This window comes from Cyprinodon variegatus, unplaced genomic scaffold, assembly GCF_000732505.1.
Source record: "Cyprinodon variegatus isolate N-32 unplaced genomic scaffold, C_variegatus-1.0 Scaffold901, whole genome shotgun sequence".
Classification (NCBI taxonomy): domain Eukaryota; kingdom Metazoa; phylum Chordata; class Actinopteri; order Cyprinodontiformes; family Cyprinodontidae; genus Cyprinodon; species Cyprinodon variegatus.
The window spans coordinates 48,672-71,258 of record NW_015151354.1 but is presented as its reverse complement, the minus strand read 5'-3'; the positions used below and the strand labels follow the sequence as shown (position 1 = coordinate 71,258).

The following is a 22,587-nucleotide window of genomic DNA, read 5'->3' as shown; positions in this document are numbered from 1 at the left end:
TACAGTTTTCATGGGTTAATTGAAAGGCCCCAGTAAAAATGTCCGGTGATGGATGCCTCCCCCCGGGGCAACAAAGGCCAGGAAATAGCTTTACGCACTTCTAAAAGTACTCAGCTTCTTTTTTCTTTTTTTTTTGCAGCCGTTTTCTCTTACACTGGATATATAAAGTAATTAAGTTATTAGAAATAAGTCACTGAATGATTTAGATGTTAAATTATCACATGTTTCTATAAAAAGCCACAGTAGCTGTGATTCTCAGCTTGTGAGCAATCTGTGACGAAGTCTGTGACAGAAAGTCTGCACTAATGCCCCCCTCCTGTAGCTTGTTACCCCCTACCCTGAGCTCCCACTCTTTTGCTTCTCCCTAAAGAAGCCCCGAAGCGCCTTCTTGACCTCCTCCAACCTCCTGGATCCTCCTCCAGCTCCCCTGCAGGACATCTAGACAGAGCCAGAAGGAGTCACGCCGATTTAAGGGGGCTCTTAAGCACATTAAGTGATCTGGTGTCTACTAAAGAGGAAAGAACTGTGAATCAAAAAGCTGGTGAAAAGGAGGTTAGAGGCTTTGCCCGTCCCCCCCAAGCTAAATTAAGATGATTAGGTCACCGGTTAGATACAACGAGCCTTTTGCAATTTATCCCTCCAGCTGTAACAGAAGTAGAAACAACTGCATCAGAAGTAGTTCAGGTACTGACAGCAGAAATCAGCCTGTTTTTCAACCACAATCTGATTTTTTCTCTTAATTTGCTCTGATTAGACAGTAAAACATTAATTTATTCATTAAAAAAAAAAAGAAATTATGATAATTTATATAATCAAACTTAACTGATTTTTTCCACTTTTATAAAATGGATAAAAAAATATTTTTTTTTCCCCAATTTTTGTCAATAAACACATCTGCTTACAGCATGCAGTAGTCCACATTTGGTTTATCTTGACAGAAATACGAAAAAAGTTGAGGATTATTTTGGAGCACTGCCTCCTTGCAAATATTATTTTCTCCTAAACTGTTTATAGGTCATAAACTTTTGGAGAAAAAAAAACAAACCACCATCTATTGGGCTCAGCATTTCTTCAACTGGATCTGCCAGTGAATAAAAGGGATTTTTGTCCTTGTAAATAGCAGCAAATAAAATACTGCAAGAGCTTATCAAATTGTTCTGGTTGTCATTTTAAAAACAGTCGAATGAAAAAAAATATTTGATGTATTTAGATCTCTAAAATAAATACAGTCAAACATAAAAAAAATAAAAAATACTAATTCTAGTCCAGGATTTAATAAAAATAATCAGACTTCCAAATTATTTAGACCTAATGCTAACCTAACAAAGACACACAATAGATTCCGACATTTGATCAATGAAACTAAAAAAAATGACAAAACATAAAATGAGCGTTTAAACTAAACACTAAACTGCTGCCTTCAGACTATCTAAGATGGATAATAAAGCTTGATTAATGTTAAAATGTTAGCAGCCTCACTGTTGGTAATCTTTAACAATCACTGCAAAAAATAGAAAAGTGTGCAGAACTGTAAAGTTTAAGGTAACAAACCTTTGCAATTTTGAGTTTAGGACTCAAACTAAATCATTGAAGTTTTGCTTTTCCATTTGCTAAACTTTGACTTCCATGTTATTGTAACTTGGAACGCTGATGTGAAAGAAGTGGTGACTTTGAAAGGATGAACCGACTAATTAAAAGCCTATTCCCTCTTAGTGAGGACATATTATTGTTATTGAACCCTTCTTGTTTCAGGGACAGTTTGAGTTTTGAAATTCCAAGGACTAAATGCTCTAATCTCTAACCAGGACCCAGGACCTGTAACTTTAGACCTAAATAAGAAGCTTTACTGTCACTGAGCAGAAGGTCAATGCTATTTGAATGACAGCTTATCTTCAGCAGCAGTTTGTATTGTTTAAACTGAAAATTAAAGGAAAACTAAAAGCCTTCAACTGAAAGAAGTTGTTTTTTCTTCCTACATTTGAACTTTCACCTGTTGAAATAACCATAAACTTAAAGGTATAAATTCTGGCAACTCATTCAGTAACTACTTTGGCTTTCTGGACCAACTGTAATTATTGTCCCTATATTAACATGTTTTCAAGTTTATACAACTAAATAAAGTTTTCAGACTAAAAAAGGAGGTTTTTGTTTAACTGATAACTAGTTACAGTTACTTGACTAACCTTTTTTGTAATCAATTTACTTTTAGGAGTAGTTTTACCACATTTTGTTTTCAACTTGAGTCAAAAATATGATGAAGTACCATTAATTTTACTCCAGTAAAGTTTCAAGCTACTCTAAAATGAACAGTTTGTTTTAAACCAAAATGCACCTGAGAGACGCACCTATTGCTTTATGTTTCGGTGAGACTTTTTTTGATATCCAGACTTTATTATTTTATTGTTATTTTCTACCTACTGATCCTTCTGTGTCATTTGAAGGTCAAGTGAAAATGTAGTAAACAGTGAACTGTTTCTTTATACTGGAACTAACTTAGACAGTCTTCAAAACATCCATAAAAAGCCCTTTTTCTGTTGAAGGTTTCCTCATAATAAAGAGGTTTGCCTTCATTGGCCAGAATGTAAAGGAGGCTGCAGATTTGGAGATGACACAATCAGTATATATATGTGTATTTTAATCTGCTCTTTAAGACAAACTAGTTCCTTTCTTCTATTTTATGTAGCTCACTCGTCTCTGTGTACCGCCAGGATAGCTTTGTTGTACTTTTGACAATCACAACAAAAGATATTCAACTATATTCTTCTTTGGATGATAAGGGTTGTCAAGTAAACAGCAACACCTCATGAAAACTGTCAAACCCGGTGGTGGTTGACCGATTGTTTGGGTTTCTCTGCAGCCACAGAACCAGTAGGTATTGACAACCTGACAAAGTAGCACTATGACAGATCTCTAAGTCTCTATAATAGGTTTCTATAAAGCCATTGGTGCACATTGATGCTCCCTGCTGGCCTCCTATGGAGTCAATTTTGTGCAATTATTGTTGCAAGCACTGAAAACGTTTTGTAAATGGAAAAAAAAAATAAGACAGAAATTATACTTTAAAAAAAGTCCTAACAAGAAAGGTTTAGGTAAAGTAACTTTTTTTAACAAACATATTTTTCTTAGATACGTTTTGCAACTTGCATTCTACTCAACTTGCATTTACAGATCACATTCTCTTTCCTACAAACCCAATACACTCACTCATTCACTAATAAAAAGTAGTTACTACATAGAAACGCGTCTTCCCTCCTATCTCCAGAGGAAAGCCGCCCCCAGAATTGAAGAAAATTTGATATTTAAAACACAATTTAAAAAAATAATGCAATTCATAAAACTCATTCTGAAAATGACAAACTTTAAAAAATGCGATTTTTTTTTTTTTTTTTTTTTTTTTTTTATCTTAGAAAACAGCACAGGTACTATCTAAACTTAAAATATCTTCAAGTTTAAATTGGACTGTATTTTTTTTTTATTATTTTAATTTACAAAAAAAAAAAATTGCATACAAAAATAATGGAACAAAATTCACTCCATACTATCCTTCACCAAATTCACCTATGTAACTTTAGAGGGTCACATCCATACAGTTTTTGAGGCTAAGAGTCAAGTAAGATGATTGATATGTCGTTAGGCAACATCTCAGACTCTTACTTGACCACACATATTTATGGTCCTCTGATATAGGATTTAATCTAAAAGCGTGAATTTGACCTTTTATTTATTTATTTATTTATTTTTTCTTCTTCTCAAGCTGCTGGTCGTAAGCATTCAATAAAATCAGACGTGAAAAAAAAAACTTTAATAAACTGAATCTAATAATGACCAATGTATCACAAATTATGAGCATATCTTGTCTTATTTTACATATTTAAAAGTCTTTTTATATATTTGTCAGGATGTTTATAGTTTTAAACAATGTTTTTTTTTTGCCATTTTTTTTATTATTTATGCTTTAAAAGCTTAATTGAAAATGTCAAGGCAAAGGTCTGGGGTTGTAACTTGAGAAATTGTGTAAACATTAAAACTCTTTTGTTTCCATTTTCTTTTATTCAGTTCTACTCTAAAAACAACACAGTTCTGACTAAAATACCTTTCAACCTCCATACTCCAGAACTGTTTACCAATCCTCCTTTTTATCCTGACTATGACTGAGACAAACCAGAAAAGCATGACCCTCTGACTACATCTAAAAACCTAAATGTGGTCTGCATATAAACCCCGTTTAATTTAGGAGTTTCAGAGTGCATTACAGCAGCGTTTATTTCATGGCATGTGCAAAGTGGAGGACGAATTAGAGCATGTCTGAGACTTGACTGACTCAGTGTTTTTAGTTGGATGTCAGTCTGTTAGCGGCTCCGGCTGCTCGAACCGCTCTGCATGCCTCCAAAGTGTGCCAACAGTTCTTAAACATAGAGCGAGAGGAGAACACTTTGCTCTATAGAAGCTCATGAACTAAATGCACATGAGAGGCAGTAAATGTTATAAGATTGAGGCATTTTGGAGGAGCGGAGATAAACACAGCGGTTGGGTTTCAGTTTGACTTTGTTGATGACATGAAGTGTGAAACTGAGTTAAGTGTTCAAGGGGCAGGGGTTCCGGGCTGAAATAAAAACACAGATCTGTTGAGTCCCTGTGACTCGAGGACAGATGTTTGATGGGGTTGGAGTTTGGATGAAAGAGGGAGGCTGGGATGGGGTGGAAGTATGTGCCTGCAGGCGATGAGGGGAAAGTAAGAGTAGAAACCCTTTAGAGGCTTAAACTTCTCCATCAAATGAAGCGTTAACACAGAGAGAATCGTTCAATAAAACAAAGTAAACGTATATTTGGTTTTTCTGCTCTTAAAAGATTTCTCAAGGCCTTGTACCATCCTCTCTCTCTATGGCCCTCGTAGCACATGTAAGCTGATACCCATTTCAAGTGGGTTGCTCATGTCCAGAACATCCACACAAAGAGCCTGGATAAAATAAACATGCCGCGTCAGATATCTTGGAAAGAATCTGTCATGGGTTTTGGGCTAATCACCTCCAGAAGGGGCTTGAGTCAAAACCTGAAACGTTAGCCCCTGACGAGGAGCGCTGGCTGAGCCTGGCTGGGTTGGGCTGCCGAGGCCCCGGGCACTAGGGAAGGATCCGGAGCAGGAGGGGGGGGGTGCCTTCCACGGGTCAGGAGCAGAGGAGTGGAAGCCACACCGCCTCTATAGCATGGCTTCACTGTCATCTCATAAAAAAGCGGCAGGTGTCGTCTCTTCTAGATCAGTTACAGTCTTTACTGGACTCCACTCAGTCGGACCAGAACGTTGACTGACAGGACCGGTTTAATCACAGGGTGACCTCCTGGACATGAACCCTCTGGTAAAAGACCAACTAATGTAGCTGTTGAATTCATGCCTGAAAACTCCAGCTCTGGTTGATGGCTTAAGTAAACAAGGGTGGAGAGGACAGATAACAGCTGGGAATATTGTGATGAAATAAGTAATTCAGATAGAAATACTCTTCTGCTGCCAGCTGGCTGAAAGCTTATCAACAGAGGTGTTGTACTCAGATTAGATTCCAGTGTCAGCATGGGAAGTGGATATAGCTCAACCAAGGTTCAAGCTATAGACAATATGAGGCTAGCAAAGCAAAGCTCACAGCAATAGAGCATAGATGAGAAGTCCCTTTAGAGGCTGGTTAGGCAGAGTATGGGGATATTTTAAACAAAAGATGGGAAGTTTACTTCTTTGAAGACCACCTAGCTTGGCTGCTGCAATAAACAAACTCATGTTGCTGCACCCACCAATTTCAAAGATTAGGGTTTTCTAGATTTGAAAACTGGAACCAGTTCAGGATGGGAAATCTACAAGCCTTTGGTATTCTACGGAGTGAGTTTTGTGCCATAATTGTTGTGAGCAAAGAACACATGCGAATTTGAATAAAATGGCATCCAACTTTTAAAAAAATAATGTTGATAAAACAAAATATTTAAGAGTAAATTTGCTGTTTTCTCAGATTTTATTCAACTTTTGATTTATTTTCAAATTTCATATTTTCAATTTGTTATTTTTTTTCTGTCATTTTTTACCTCTAATTTCTGTTTATGAGATTTAGTTTGGGGTTCTCTTTTTGGGGTTCTCTTTCCTCTGGACAAAGGACCAAAGATGCATTTATGTGTTTCTGGATGGATCTTAGCAACAACGTTCGTACTGGTCAATGTTTTTCAGATTATAGTTCTCAAATTGTATTTTTCAAACATTTTTCTTGCAGATTTCATATTTGTTATTTTTCTTATTCCAAATCTAATTTCTTTAAACTTTTTCCATATTGAATTTACATTTTCAAATTTTATTTAATTTCTGTTTTTCAGATTGGGTAAAAAAAATGGCTTTTTCTCTAATACAAATGCTCACTCCTGACACACATTGACCAATGAAACTGTTCTTGCTAACATCCATCCACACCAAAACACCGGTACCAATCCTCTGATGGCTACTTCCAACAGGATAACATGCCATGTCATAAAGGGCGAACCATCTCAGACTTCCTTGAACATGAAAATAACTTCAGTGTAATCTAAGGGCCTCCACAGTCATCAGATCTCAATCCAATAGAGCTCCTTTGAGGTGTGGTGGAAAGGTAGATTTGCGTCATGGATGTAAAGCTGACAAATCTGCAGAATCTGCGTGATGCTATCATGTCAATAAGGACCAATCTCTCTAGAGGAATGCTTCCAGTGTCTATACCACAAAGAATAAAGGCAGTTTTGAAAGCAAAAGGGGGCACAATCTGGTACTAGCACTACCCAATAAAGTGTCCAGTGAGTGTATATTAAAATGTAGCCTTTGGCTATTAATTCATTATAAATATTAGTTGTTTCTGTTGCAATTTTGTTTTAAATCTGGAAAAAGACCCTTGTCATTTTATGCCATTGCTCTAGCATGGTATCCAGTTTAGGTTCTTCTTTTGGGAGGCTAAACAAAGTCTGAGACCATCTGAAAAACATTTTCTTTTACTTAGATGTCAGCTAAACCAAGAACAGTTGCTGTCACTGTGCAGATTAGCTGCTAAAGAAGCTAATTTAAGCAGAAATTATGTGGCACTGCTTCACATCACCTTTTGCTGATCTGAGAGTTGATTTTGCATGATAATGGTACTTCATCTCACAATGCAATTATTGATGTGTGCAATGTAGTTAAAGCAAAAAAAATAATAAATAAAGCAAAAATACATGGGTTCTCATTCTAAAGGGAAACTTTCAGCTATCTTCCCTCCTCCCTTCACAAATTCCTTCTATTTGAGGTCTGGCCTTTCGACATCAAACAGTTCATATCATATCTGCATCTCTGGGCAGAGTGATCAGACCTTAGCACTAAAATAAACATGGAGGAAAAAAATCTTTGCCTTTACGGCTTGTTTGCTAGGCTCCTTTCCAGCCAAGACAGGCTGTACCCTTCTGAGCTCAGCTGCAATCGAAAACGGACCAAGTATCAGGTAAAAAGTTAGTTTGGTTAATGATTTATTCATTTCTACATTTAGGTAGAAGTCCCCAAACTAAAGATTTGTCGTAACCTTGTGTTTGATGCAATCTTTCATCTTTAAAGTGCTTTTGTGGAGGAGAAAGTAATTGAAAAACAATACAGAGTCTAAAAATCTGGGCTGTAGCTATTATAAGGCCTACCTTTCAAACAAAATCTGCTGTGTTGTGTAGGCCTGTTCCTCGCCTCCGCCGGGCTTATTCGGTAATTGGAGTCTCTGAAAGCAACCCTTACAGAGGGATCTAAGAGCAAAGCGAAAGAGAGCATCAAGGAAGGATATACACGGTTTAAAAACCAGAAGCAAAAAAAAACAAAAAAAAACATGAAAGATTGGTAAAGTATCAGAAAAGAGCTCTGGCTCCAGTGAGGCAAATGCCGTTCGGAGTTACAGCCGACATAGAGCTGTATGTTGGTGGCACAAGATGACAAGAGAGCTGCAATTTCAGTCATGCATTTGCAATTATGATCAAAGAGCGGCCTCCCCGTACATGAACTACATGCACGACATCCGTGTCAGGACCACTGTGTGTTGGAGCAGAGCAGAGCAGAGGTGAGGTCAACTTTCACTGCAGCTATGCTGAGCCATTGTGATGAAGTGGAATCAAAGTCATCACAAGACGACTTGCCGGGAGCCTTTCTGACAATTATTATTTGTTTTGTTGGCTTTTAAAAAGGGCCCAATGAGACACGACAGACCCCGCTCCTGCTGCCTGTTATGGCTCATTAGTGTACATGGACTGGAAAGGCTCAATGCTGCAGAGGCAAGACTATTAAGAGAACATATGAGAATGAAAAAAAAAGGGGGGATTTGCTTTTATGTTTTTATGTATTTTTGTTACAGAACATGTTGCTTAAGATGCAGGTCTCATCAAAACACAAGGATCCCTTTTCTCAAAATGTGCAAATGTAGACTTATTCAGAAAGTGCAGCTCTTTATAAAAGTATTCATACCCCTAAAACTTTTCTGTAAGTCTTCATGTTAGAGAAATAAAAATTAGTTTTGTTTACAGAACATTTGTAAAGTATTCACATCATTGTGAACCATGTGGGGATTGTTGGCCTAGTGATTAGAGCAGTGCGCTTGTGCTCTAAGAAGGTTGCAGGTAGCCGATTCGTTTCGCACAGCCTGCACTCTGGGTTCCTGAGCGAAACCCTTAACCCCACACTGCTCCCCGGGGGCCTCACAATGGCAGCCCCCTGCTCATGAAGGTGGTGGGTTAAATGCAGAGAGTGAATTTCCCCATTGTGGGACAATAAAGGGATTTACATTCATTTTCATTTAGTGAAGTCACGTTATCATTTCAAAACTTACTGAGATAAACTTTTTCCTCAAAATTCTACAGACAATATTTACAGATTTTATATGAATATTTACATTCTACAATTAGTGTTGAAGGGTCTGTAAAAGGGCACATTTGAAGCTATTCAGCTTATTATGACGGACCCATACATTTACATCACAATATAAAGATAGCAACCTAAAAAAATCTAACTTCTGAAATTCACAGCTCATAAACCATCTAACCACTCAAACTCCCATCCCACTGTAAGTTGTTTTTACCATCAGTACACATCATTACTCATTGGAATCGTATCAAATGCTGTTTATTAGAAACATTTTAAGGATTTACAGGGTCTTACTAAACCAGGTGCAAAGCCTTTGGGGTTTATTTTAGGCATAATGTAGCAATAAACTGAGAAGTGTCTTGAATAGATGAGGAGACTGAGATTCTTTAAAGTCGAAGGGAAATGGGTGTTCCAACAGTTGCATTTCCGAATTCTCCCGAGTGGTGCCCGATTTTACACGAGTGAATAAAATTAATATGATTGGTTGTTTATCAAGGGGGCGGATTGTTGTGGCGGAAGGTTTGCAAGCATGTTTGGTTGTGGCTGGTGTCTGGGAAGCATCTTGCTAACCAGTTAGCAACTTAGTGCTAGCAGGTTCCCAATGGGAAATTCCATTGGGACCAAGTAGCACTAAATTGATGACTTAGAAACGACGCTGTCAAGGAACGCTATGGACAGCGGAAACATGCAAGAGGAGGAGAGTTTAGTGTCGGAGGTCGTGGATGAGTCTCCTCCGTCATCCATTTTTTATTTAGAGGAGGAAAGCGGGGACGAAGATGTTGTGGAAGAGGACGCCAGGGCGGCAGAAGCTTGGTTTGGTGTAGAAGGCTTCCAGCCGTACATGTTTGAGCCCTTGCCTCGCAACGCTGCCAGTTCTGTTAGCTCTACGCCTGCTGAAGACACAGACGTGCATCCCCGTGAACACTGGGACGCAACTCAATGGGAAAGGAAAGGATTCTCATTTCTTATTTCATCCGTTGCTTATATTAGCTGAAATATATTAATCAATGTGCTATGACCGAAAAAATTTGATTGACAGATGACAGTTGATATATGATTGGCCGAATTTAGGTGTAAAAGCTGCATAAGGTCTGCATCAGATAACCAAAAAAACAAAACACTGATTTTAAGACAGGATTTTTTTTGTAAATATATATTTTCTACATTTTGGGACAATATCGTCTGATGAAGAGTACAAATATATACATCTTTATGTTAGCTTTAAACATTTGAGGCTGTATAACATTGGATCAGAGGGAGCATTAATATTTGCCCATCTTATGACTTTTTTTACCGAATCTGTAGTTTATTAAGACGGGTGTTACATTGACATTAGAATTAAGACAGAGTTTTTAAGAGGAAGATTGTTTTTCAACTTATCAACTAACCCAAAATATTTAGAACATTTATCAATGAGATCCTTATTTTAAAATTCAAAACCTGATCTAGGAATGTTCCTAAATTACTATTTAATGATAATTTGTCACATATAAACCAGTCATTGACATCAGATAATTCTTGGTTTACAAGATTTTGGAAATTACTAAGATTTTAATGGGGAAAAAATGTAATTGGTCTCATCAGGAAATATTACCTTAAGGACATCAGTTAAATATATAGATACTTGTCTATAAATCAAAAGAAGTGATCACTATATGGCACCCTGAGGAACACATGCAATAGTATTTACTGTTGCAGATTTGCACATATAGTACTGTAGCTCTTGAACCACCACTTGGTTCACTATCCCATTATGACAATGGGGCAAGTTGTTATTTTTGAGATTGCAAATATATGATAAAAAGAAAACCAATAAATCACCTTTATGTAAATATTCAGACCCTTCGCTCTTTGCCTTTCCAGCCTCAAGTTGGCAGTTTGGGGACTCTTCTTTATATCACATCCTAAGCTTCAGCAGGTAGAAGGAGAGACGTATTTTCATGACCATTTACAAATATCTCCTGATGCTTAATCTTATTAGTCTGGACTCTGCCTTGGTCACTTTAGGACATTCACTGAGTGGTTCTGATGCACTACTTTTAGATTGTAGCTTTGTTTGCTTTGGGTTATTGCCCCACTCTGATTTCAAGAGCTCTGTATATTGTAATCCGAATTAAATAGTAATGTAATCCTATATTCCATCTTGGCCAGATCATACTGACTTCCAAGTTTTTTCTGCTTGTGTTTGGTGGCCTTCATCTTCTCAGCTCTCTTCAGCATAAGCAGAGCTGTGCGGCTGTTGGTGAAGCCCCTGAAAACAGCATAACAGTAACAATGATGTTAAGCCCAACTGAATAGCACAATCAATATAATGCAATAGTGCATGAGATACGATGGCGCGTTACCATTCTTGTATAATTTTTTCTGATCTTTCAGAGAGGTCGCTATGGACCAAGGTTGAAACAGAGGAACGGCTTCTGAAATGAATAAGAACTCACATTATTTAAGATTTTCAATTGAAAAAAACATTTAAAAAAATCTATATCAAAACAATGATATTTTAACATCTCTTCTTACTTTAACAGAGAGCTGTGAAACACAAAGTGCTTTCTCTCACACAGTGTTTAGTTTGATCAGCTCCTGATTAAGTAATTAAAGCTACAAAAAATGATACCCTAGCATACAGTGCCCTTCTATATTTTGGGTTGTGCAGGAAATAGTATAGGTAACGCCCTCTAATATAACAGAGTAAAGGAGATATGCTTTAATTGATGGTGTTTGAGGTTTATTTTTATAGCTCTGGGAGGATTTTGCTGTAGTCCCTTTCAAATCAGTCTGAGGTCTGTGATCTACATATGTTTATGTAACCTCATGATCATCTGAGAGGTTCTAACATGTTACACCCTTAATCCACCTCAGGAGCTAGTAATAAACCCATAACCAGTGCGAAATGTAAGTGGTAATTCTGTATACTGCAATGAGGATCATTAGGTACAAAGCAGAGGCAGCCGATCCAGTAGAGTCCATGGTGACACACTGAGCATAGACACTGTTGGTCAGAGGGCAATACTACTATTAACACCGGGGTGCACTGGATTATAAATGAATGGTCTATGTGTGAAATAAGGCGCTTTAACAAATAGAAGGCACTGCGACTTATAATGCATAAAATACGGTACCCTTGGAGACAGTCTCATGGGTTAGGTGTATGCATGGTAAAACATGCTTGCTTATTAATTTGCTACTTCCAGCTTTATAGCTTGAATGCTCACTTGCTGGACCTGCATCGAATGCTGTGAAGCCTCTTCCCAAAGGGCGCATCAGGGAGAACAGTCCATGGTGGAGGTGTGAGGGGTCATTGAAAATGTTACGAACTCTGGACCCGCAGCGCTGGGATGAAATGTCTTTAATGGAGGGAAGAGGAGCCCCGATGATCCTCTCTGCTGTTCTCACCTCTCTCTTCACTTTCTTCCAGTCTGAGGCACTGCAGCCTCCACATCACACAGTGAAACAGCTGGTCAGAACGCTCTCCATGGTGCTTCTGTAGAAGTTGGTGAGGATGGGTGGGGGCAGGTGGGCCCTCCCCAACTTCCTCAGGAAGTGATTTCATGCCCTTTTGACCAGTGAGGTGATGTTTACAGTCCAGGTGAGGTTGTGTGTAATGTGCACCCCCAGGAATTTGATGCTGCTGTCCACCTCTACAGCTGAGCTGTTAAAGAGCAGTGGAGCGTTTATGGCCGGTTCTTCCTGAAGTCAAAGATGATCTCTTTTGTTTTGTCCACATTCAGGATCAGGCTGTTGTCTTTGCACCAGCTCACCAGCTGCTCCACCTTTTTTCTGTAGTTCTGGTCTTTGTCGTCTCGGATGAGGTCCACCACCGTGGTGTTGTCTGCGAACTTCACAATGTGATTGATTGTGAACCTGGGGCCTTTGGTTAGGGTGATGAAATCAGAGGTGTTCTGTCCGACCCCGACTGATTGAGGTCTGTGTGTGAGAAAGTCTAGCAGCCAATTGCAGAGGGATGTATTGAAGCTCAGCTGTTACAGTTTTTCTATCAGATGCTGTGGGATGATGGTGCTGAAAGCTGAACTGGTCCAGGAACAGCATCCTCATGTGGGTGTTCTTCTCCTTCAGGTGTGCCAGGCTCAGGTGAAGAGCAGGAGAGTTGCGTCTTCAGTGGACCGTTTCCGCCTGTAGGCACACTGCAACGGGACACTGATTCCTGTTGCACTGGGTGGAGACTGGAGATGATGTGTTCGGAGCCAGCGTGACTCCGTTTTCAGCACACAAAATGACAGCCTCTGTTATTTTTCCACTCATGAAAAGAGGATTTCTCAGGGTTTTTTCAGCTTATTCTTGTTTCATATTTTAAATTAAATTATAATTTAAAAGGCTTTTGTATGATAAGCATTTAGTGAGGTGCATTCTATAATATTTGTCCATTATAGCTTGGTATCAGTGAGTCTATCTATATTTTTATTAATATATGCAGTTTAAAATTTCATTAGAACCTCCCCAACAACCCCCCCTCCCAACAAACACTGGATTAGATGATGATAATGCAGGAAATCCCACCCATTATGTAAGGAGTTATTCTTTCTTACATGCTGGGAGTTTCTGCTGAACATCTCTCTGCCATAAAGTCTGGTTGCTCCTCAGCCACCCAGGCCTGCTTCGGTTGGAGCACCACCCGGGACTGATGATAACATGACAAAAAACATCGGTAAACAGGATCAGCATAGTGTATCTCTCCCAGAGGTGCCAGGGGTCTTAATGGAATGGGATCCTCCAATAATGGTTTGAGAGGGGCTTTAGTGCCTATGCCTTGAGGGGTCTTGTTAGTTTGCTTTGCCTAGCTAGGTAGACCCCCTCACTCCAACCTCCGCCCCACCGGCAGTACCACTGACCTTCTAGAATCCCCGATGCTGCCCATTGATGCAGCTACTACTGTAAATAAGTCCTAAACGTGCTGTAACACCTCCCATGAAACCTAAACTTGGAGGATAGTGGCTAAAAGCATTGCTAATAACAATAGCACTATTAGCAAGGACAAGTACTCAAGTAGACACTTGATACTTCAATACTTTGATGAGTCACTAGTACAACTTCACAGGCATAAAATAACGCCTCGTGAGCTTTAGCTACAACTTTAGTGAACACCAAACTGCACAACTCTAGTTTAATCCTGCTTGGAATCAATCTTCATCTTGTGCATTTTTAAACTTGATCTTGGACTTTTTTTGCACAAGTAGTCTGGGAGTTCAGTACTCGCTGGCCTCTATTGCTTCACCTTGTTGACCAATTGTACGCATGCAGAGTGATGTAATCCTAGCCACATGCTGTTATGTTAAATATGCATAGTAAAGCTTCACTTACAAACAAAATTACCAAAAACAAAGCTGAAAAGATAAAAATAACAGAGGCTACACCGACAGGATGCCGCCATTTGTCATAAAAACGTTGTATGCAACAAGAATGAGTTACTGGAGTATAAATCTAAAAAATGTCAAATAACGTGACTAGGTACCTTTACTAGACTATTGAGAGAAGGGTGTATTGTACGCAATTTCAAATCTTAACCGGGGGTCCAAATAATGATGGTATGTGCTGTAATTTACTCCACTGTCATCTGTACATGCAAATACATGTACAAGTAACTTAGAACAAAATGTGTACTACACACAATAAAAGGATATCATGTTTAAATCAAGAGCGTGTTTTCATTCAAAATATTTTATGGATACATTTCACCAGAGTAAGTTTTCCTACTGATGAAACTCTCATATGTGAGTCAGACGAGCTGCCTAATTACTCTCCAGATCCCATTTTCTCTCCATCCAACTCCTCATCATCGCCTTTGATGTGCACCTCAGTGTCAACAGACTGGAGCCGACCACCGCAGCAGCTGCAGCACATCAGCTGGCCCAAACGGGCTACCATGATGTACGGTGCTGAGCACGCTCCAAAGAAAAGATCCAGCAAGAGGTAAGAGAAGGGAGAGAAAAAAACAGGATGACATTTCAGCCAGAAGTGATAAATGACATCTGCTTGTGCTGAGCAACCTTCGGTCCCTCAGGGAAATAAAACTGTTTTTCAAACGAATAAATTTAAAGATCAATCAGGGAGGGGGAATGTAAGCTTCGTAGAGGAGGTGGAAGGTAGTGGGGGTTAAGCAACATGTCAAAGGAACAGGTTTAGAAACTAATTCCTAAATATTGATCAACATGACATAGCACTCAAAACACACCTTGTCACTAGATTTAAGAACAGTCCCAAACTTCAACTGTGGAGGTAAGTGGAGCTCTGTCACTGGATAATCCATGGGAGGCAAATCATCGGAAAAGGTGAGAGTCCAGTGCTTTTCCAGTGCTTGCTTTGAGTGGAAAGAGACAAAAATATATATTCATAATAAAGAACATAACAATTGATACATGTTTATTTGCCGTTTTTTGAAGTAATCCTCTTGCAGGGAGGAAAAATAATAATTCACCCGATTGAATTAAGTATGTTTAATAGAGCAATAAGCAATAACTCATTATTTAAGATAAAAAGAAATAAAAAATAAAAACACGAAGAACTCATTGGTATCTTTTTAGATTGACTATGGTGTGACATCACACTCCATCTCTTTTTTTGTTGTTCTCCCATCTGTTATTTACAAATTGGGCCGTCCAAACATGCATGTTTGTCCAACGTAAACAGAACTTACCCCCTCCCCATCCGTAAAACATCACTAGAGCAGCTGAGAAGCAAAATTATTTGCCAAATTAAAGATTTCTTGCTAACAGCATTATAAAGTAATTAGTCACTTCTTACAGGAAAGGTGATGCTGTGTTTATTCTTACCCCTTGCTCACACTGGCTCCGGTGCGGTTACCGAGCCGACGGAGACCGCAACTCCCGCACACCCCCTCTCACACCGCCCTTTTGACTACGGTGCGGTGCGGCTCTGCGGCTCCGGCAACAGGTCCGGAGATTTAACAGAAGTTCACTTGAGTTCACGTAACTTCACGCGATAACACGGCCCAAATAAGGATATTTGCGAGAGCTTGTTGCAGAGGGCTCCGGCATGCCGCAAGGGTAGCTTTCTTGCGGAATTTTCTGCAGCGCCGGAGTGTCTCGGTAACCGCAGCCGGACAGCTCAGCAGCCGGTGAGAGAGGTTTACGTCTTTTTAATGACTTGGAATCACTGCGGCGCCGCACCCACCGCACCGCAACGGTAAGACCGGAGTCGGTGTGAGCCTGGGGTTAGCAAATGTGCGCAAATGGATGAAACAAGGGGGGGTAGGGGCAGGGTTGCAGATGGAGTGGAGCTGGACAGAGGTGTTCCTTGTTACACATCTTGTATTGGTCTACAGTAAGTGCTCAACAACAAACTTAGTGGTGAAATTCATCATACTGTATAGCCCTCTAAAATTACCCTTCCAGGTTGCTGAAAAACTTTTAGTAGCCGTCAAGAAGCCTATGATGTGAATTAGGCTGCATATTTGATTAGTCACTAGCTATTAGCCTGAAAATGCTTTCTCAGGTTGGTTCCTCCCACAAAGTAACAAATGTTGACCTGAGCTACAGAAACAGGTCCACATGTGAACAGGAATCTACTGGAGCATTAAAAAAAAGAGAGCAGAGAAGGAGCATGGGCCGATTGTCGTGATATATTGGGGTCTTGTGGTATTGAATCTGCACACAAATGTTCCAAATGAGCACGGTAGTAGTTTACATGCGTGTGTTTTAAATAAGACTGGTGTTATGAGCATTTATTATGCCTGTAAAGAATTCTGACTTCATACTAAGGCTCTCATTAAGCTTCAAAACGCCAAGACATTCTTGACTGTTGCAGACAAAGTGAGCTTCATAAAAGCATAAATGAGCATATTTGGTAAGTAGAAACTGCCTGGCCCTCACATTCAGATCTTCTTGGACAAAACCAGTGTCTCAGTTTTATATATGGTCTTCTGGATGACTGCTGAGATAGTCCTATTATAATATCAGCTAAAGGTAAACTAAACTAAATTATTAGCTAAGGTAAGCTAAACTAATTATTTGGTAAAATTCGTTTGCATATTTCTGCTATATGGGTTGTGAAAAATGTTGACACTTTTGTCAGTTTTTGACAATTATAACATACAGACTTGAACTTGAGCCAAAAAATCTTGCTTTAACAATTTATTGAGGCAGTCAGTTTGGTCAATATTCCACCTTGGAGCGGCTGAACCCTAAGACTTGCATACCTCCTCCACGACAAATTCCTGCACATCCACCTCCTCGAAGGCGTCCTCCTCTCCGGTTTCAGCGCCAGTGAAAGCAGTGAGCGCAGAAGCAAGCCTCCTCCTCAGGGCAAAGCCCCTCCAAAACGCCTAGATGATACGGGTAGAAAAGGGAAAGTCAGAACACCATCTATGAATCACAGCCCAAACGTAAATACTGCATGTTATCCCATTAGAGAGATAAAACATGCTAGTCGAGTTTTTAATTGCTGAACGTTCTGCTGTCTGAACTCTGCATGACTCCAGGCTGCTAAGAGACAAATGGAGCTCCAAGCAAGCCTCTAAATCCTTCAATTCCCAATGGAGCTGGGGGGGCACACTTCGCTTTAAGCCGAGCCTCACAGGAATTCTAGAGCGCTCTTACGACCGCACGTCTTAGGAATCTGATTAATCACTCCATACCCATCCAAAACAAAACACACACACACACACTGTTCCTTCTTCCTCCTACTCCCACTTTCTTCTCTGGAGAATCCTAAAGGACTCATCAAACATTTCTTGTGTTGAGGGTGAATATCAGAGAGGTGGTGAGTAGCAGAGGAGATTTTCAGGGCAGCAGCTTACACCTCGGTGAAGAATATTAGCCAAGAAAACGTCCAGAACCCGCTGGAGGCCTGCAGATTGACGATCAAGGATGTGTACGTATGGTCGCATAAATCCAGAGTGTGAAAGTGACTTTAGGAAAGATCATTAATTACAAATACACTTTTTATACCTCGCTCAACATGTCAAAGGCTTTGGTCGAAAATAAAATGCTGTACAAAGATACAGCTACAATCCTATTAAAGTTGATGATTTCTTAATGAAGTAACAAAATAGAAATCAAATTAGCCAATGTAGCTCTTTTTTTAAATAAAAATCTGATCGAGGATGAAAGATCAGACATAAAGTTATGAACATGTTATAACCAAGGTTACCTAGCAAAAAAAAAATCTAATTCTGTGTCCGAGTACTATTTGATCCATCATCTGCATTTAGAGATTATGGTACAATTCTAGAGCCATTTGGAACCTAAACCTTTCAGAACAGCAAGCAGAGCAAAAAGCAGAACAACAACCATCTAGCAGAGCTATATAAGTCCAGCTAAATGTGGATCCAGAGTTTTCTTTTTCAGAGAGAGAAAATTATTATTTGATGTACTTGTTAATTTCAAAGTTCTCACAGTAAGAAAGAACAGAGAGTATCTGCAGCTCTGATAGCACAACAATAGACTTTATTTAAGTAGTGTTTAATTTGATATAAATACCATACACAAAAATACTGTAAGCTGTTTAGTTTTAATACATTTCTAGAAGATGCTAGAACAGATGGAAAGCCATGCTACGCACACAATACAATAAAAAAAAAAAAAAAACTAAGGTAATGTTAGCCTTCCTGTGCTTACTCTGTAGGTTAAATTTCTAGTAGAGCCTAACTGTGTCAGAATATTATTGCGCAATTGAAAAAAAATGGTGACTTCCATGGGTGAAAAAGGTTTTAATTAGGAGTTGTGGGGCCGTGCTGTGAGGCAAGAGGCCGGTAAGTCAATGCAGGTCCTTGATTGTGGGAAGAGCTTCTATTTACGTGGCCACCTGTATGTTAATGCCGAGTGCCTTTCCACCCATTAGGAGGTGTGTCACTGTGGTACAGGGGGTCACCAAAGTGCCAGGTGTGTCCGAGGCTCAGAGCACCAGTGGCTCCGTGGTTCCAGAAGTTGCTGAGCTCCAGACAGGACCAGAGAGGACCAGGGTTAATCCAGGGGAAAAGCCAAGGCTAAGACCAAAAAAAATTCCAGGTTTAGTCGGGTCCAAAGGTCCGGAACGGTCAGCAAGGAGCAAGCCGAGAGAAGAGCAGGCATAGGGAGCATGTGCTGGAAGCAGATCTTGAGCTGCCACGTAAGGTATGCATACACTGTACAATTTTTTGCTCTTTTCTGGACGATTTTCCAGTGGCGTGAGAATTTTTCAATCAGGACGACTTTCAGCCTGATTGTGCGTCTCGCAGTGCACAGGGGGTAACAAGGGGCAATCAGCAACTCACGACCACCTCCCGATCAGGAATCGTAAGGTCAGGAAAATATAAAACGTGTTTCAAATTCAGTCAGCCGTTGTGGGCAAATTGCTCAGTGTGCATGCGCAAACAAGGATTCTTCTTCTTCCTCTTAGACGAAAACACAAAAACACGGCGGGGTTGCGAGTTAAATGGAGTTCTTTCTGTAAAATTGACAGACCGTAGTAGCCACATTTGCTCAGCAATGTCTTCCTCCAAATAAGTCGCCCTTTCTACTTATGGTTTTCAGCACACATAATTGCACAAATTGCCATGGCAGCGCGTTTCACTAGTGATCTTCATATCCCTCTTCTACTCGTTTAGCTTCCGGATAGACAAGTCCGAGTAGTGCCATCTCACTGCGGAGCTGAGTCTGACGTGGTTTTAAGTTGTACAGTGTGAGCAGGTAGATTGCATCAGATAGTCGGGTTGCACAATGTGAGAACATACATCGTGAGCTGTGAACTTTTAAACCATGTGGTTTTGTCGTACAGTGTGAACTATAGCTGCGTGCAATGATTGAAAAAATCTTACTATGTATGCCTGGCTTCCACCTTAGCTAATGTGTGCTCAAAATGTTCTGTTTGTAAACCATTCCCATTATGATGTCAGAAGGGGAAATAAATTGTCTAGAGCGGTCTGTAGGAGACTATCATTAGCTAAAGCATTAATATAGTGTTCTCATGTATTAATCTAATGTATTATTCCATTCTCTGAGGCTAACTTTATGAACTCTGACTGGTTGTCATGGTTGCGGGTTATGGCAGCTTGGCCTTTAGGAAGATGGGGGCATGGAAGGTCAAATCAGCTTGTCCAGAGTGGGGCTAAATTAGGAGATTTTTGGTTAAAGCTGTCTGCCTAATCTGAGGAATTTTCCAGCACAAATGGCAAAACCATGCTCTGGGGGCCTCATTGTTAAGATTTTTTTCTTTTCGAATGTAGCATACAACCTTTGAAAATACTATTATTACTATACTAATTTAAGTTAATAGGATAATTACAACATATTTAGGCCAACATGTTCAACTATTTGTGGATTGACTGAAATATTTTGTTTCCATTCAATTGGATGAAATAAGTGTTTGGTCACGTAACATCCAACAAGAATTATCAATCTCAGTTTGTCTTCACTTCAAGAAGTCCTCATGTTCTGCACTCATTATGTTTAAAGGGCATCAGTCAACACAACTGGCCATTAAGACTCCATTCTTTCCACTGTGGGCAAGATCAAAGAGCTGTCTAAGGACACAAATGACATTAACCTGCATAAGGTCGGGTTAAGCTACTGGTGAACAGTCAAACAGATAAGAAAGCAACAGCCTCACTCTCCTTTGGAAGGAGGCTTTATGCAGGATATTCTAGTGTGTAGAGTATACAGTTGTGCTTGAAAGTTTATATACCCTACCATCAAAGAAAATTATCAAATTCACACTAGTAATTCAAATGACACAAAACTGAAAAAAGTAAAAAATACAATATACAACAATAAAATATCGATTGATACGTGCTGCTTCCACAACCAGTGGAACCAACGGGTCACAGGTTACCATTGTTAACACACTACAGTCATGGATTTAAATAAATGCAAGGTCTTCCTGCTTAAACCAAACACTTGCCCAGGCCTACAATGATCTGGAGGAGGAATGAGAGAAGGTCTTGTGAATCCATGCATTCTTCTTTTTTCTATTTGAAACCAAAAATTAAAATGAATCTAAATTTTTTTTTTTTTTTTTTTTTGGGGGGGTTTTGTTTTCTTTTTTTTTCTTTTTTCTTTCCTTTGGGCTCTAACATATGGAAAGTTTTATGAGTTTTATTGGAATATTTGGATTTCTGAATAGGGGATATTCTTTCCTGCCAGTGCAGATCTGAGCAACAAAAAGCCAAAGTAAAACTTCTTGGTATAAACTCCACTCATTGTGTTGGACAACTGCACCGTATGTAGGAGAAGATGGATCAGAGGGTGGATAGTGCAGTTTTGAGAAACAACTTTCCCTCAATAAGAGCAGTGAAGATGGATCATAGCTGGACTCACCAGCATAACAACAACCCATACACGGCCTGAGAAACAAGGAGTGGCTCAGTAAGAAGCATTTCAGGGTCCAGCAGAGGCCTAGCAGGTCACCAGACCTGAACTCTATAGAAAATGTTTGGAGAAAGCTAAAACGTTGTGTTGCCCATGGAAACTAAAAGACTTAAAAAATACTTTATAAATCCTAAAATGAAGGTAAATAATAAGCAGATATGGAGAAAATTAAAGATGTAGAGATTTACTGAGGATTAGACCAAAATTTATTTTGCAGTGGATGCTAACTTGGTCAGAACAGGCAATGCCTAACCTCATTAGATGAAAACGAAGGTCTCTGTATAAATGTTTAACTTTCTCTTCTTTCTGAGATTTATCAAATCATTGTTGGGTATCAATTATTTGTTTGTAGGACAACTTCAAATACTACAAAAATGAGGGCAAGTATTGCATGTTGGGATCTGGAGCTGTACCACCTTCCTCCAGCAGAGTGCGCCGTGGGTCCTCCTGAGCTGAGCCTCCAACACACCTGAGGCGCATCTCATCATCAGAGTTCCAGCGCTATATAACCTGCCTTCAGACCTTGCTTCAACGCCGCAGTGTTGATCTAGTTTGGTTAGCGACCTGAGCCTAGAACCTGAGAATCTTAGCTATCTCTTAATGAGATAAGATTCTAACTCTTCCTTGTTTTTTGCCTCACAGGAATCCTGTCTCTCCCTGAGGCTCTGGATGAGCTTAACCTGCCGTGTCTGCCCTCGTGAGCTAAACCTGAAGACTCTTCTCTGGATTCCCCTGAAGCTCTTGGCTAAGAGCTGGAAACTCAAATCAAGGTCTGCCCTCAAAGTCAGAAGTAAGACGCTGAAACAGTTATTGGACTCTGCTGAACAAACGGTCTCTGGACCCAACAGTTTCCTCTGAGGTATTCCTCAGAAATATCTAAGACTCATAACTCATCAGTCCGTTTGCTAACTGAACTGTCATCCCTGCAGACTCCAGTGAACCTGCCCCCTGACCAGTTCCAGCCCCAGTGCAATATTAATGTGCTTGTGTTTCAATAAACCTTGTCAAACTTTTCATCCAGCCTCCGTGTGTGTTCTGCATATTGGGCTTACTCTGTAACCAATCATGACAGAACACTGCGGCCAAACACTAAGCCCAGCGGGCCACCTCCGTCGGAGGCTTGAGGAGCAAGACGCTCAGATCCATGGACAATCTCAAACCCTCCGTGAGTTACATACCATGATCGAATATCAAAATCAAATGCTTCAAACATATGCTAGCTACATGGGCAGTGCTAACGCTGCATCAGAAGCACGTCCGTTTCTGGATCCACTTCCGCCTCTAAGGTCACCAGCTGTGACGTCATCTCCTGAATTCCGTCCTAGTTTCCCTAAAAAGTTCTCAGGTAATCAGAAAGAATGTAAGGGATTTTTGTTTCAATGCCGTCTAATTTTTGAGAACTCTCCTGGC

The 22,587-nt window shown here is 39.8% G+C and overlaps 1 protein-coding gene across 1 annotated transcript in view; it reads right to left on the bottom strand.

The window, feature by feature from the left end:
* Window positions 1-22,587, bottom strand: part of lrriq1 (leucine-rich repeats and IQ motif containing 1) — a 59,853-nt gene that overhangs the window by 540 nt on the left and 36,726 nt on the right. Inside the window, exons 18-23 of the mRNA XM_015397972.1 lie at window positions 17,031-17,156; window positions 15,084-15,173; window positions 13,405-13,496; window positions 11,206-11,277; window positions 11,023-11,111; window positions 7,657-7,755 (exon numbers count right to left, since the gene is read on the bottom strand). Of these exons, the coding sequence (XP_015253458.1) occupies window positions 7,657-7,755; window positions 11,023-11,111; window positions 11,206-11,277; window positions 13,405-13,496; window positions 15,084-15,173; window positions 17,031-17,156 (568 nt within the window). The remainder of the gene's footprint in view (window positions 1-7,656; window positions 7,756-11,022; window positions 11,112-11,205; window positions 11,278-13,404; window positions 13,497-15,083; window positions 15,174-17,030; window positions 17,157-22,587) is intronic.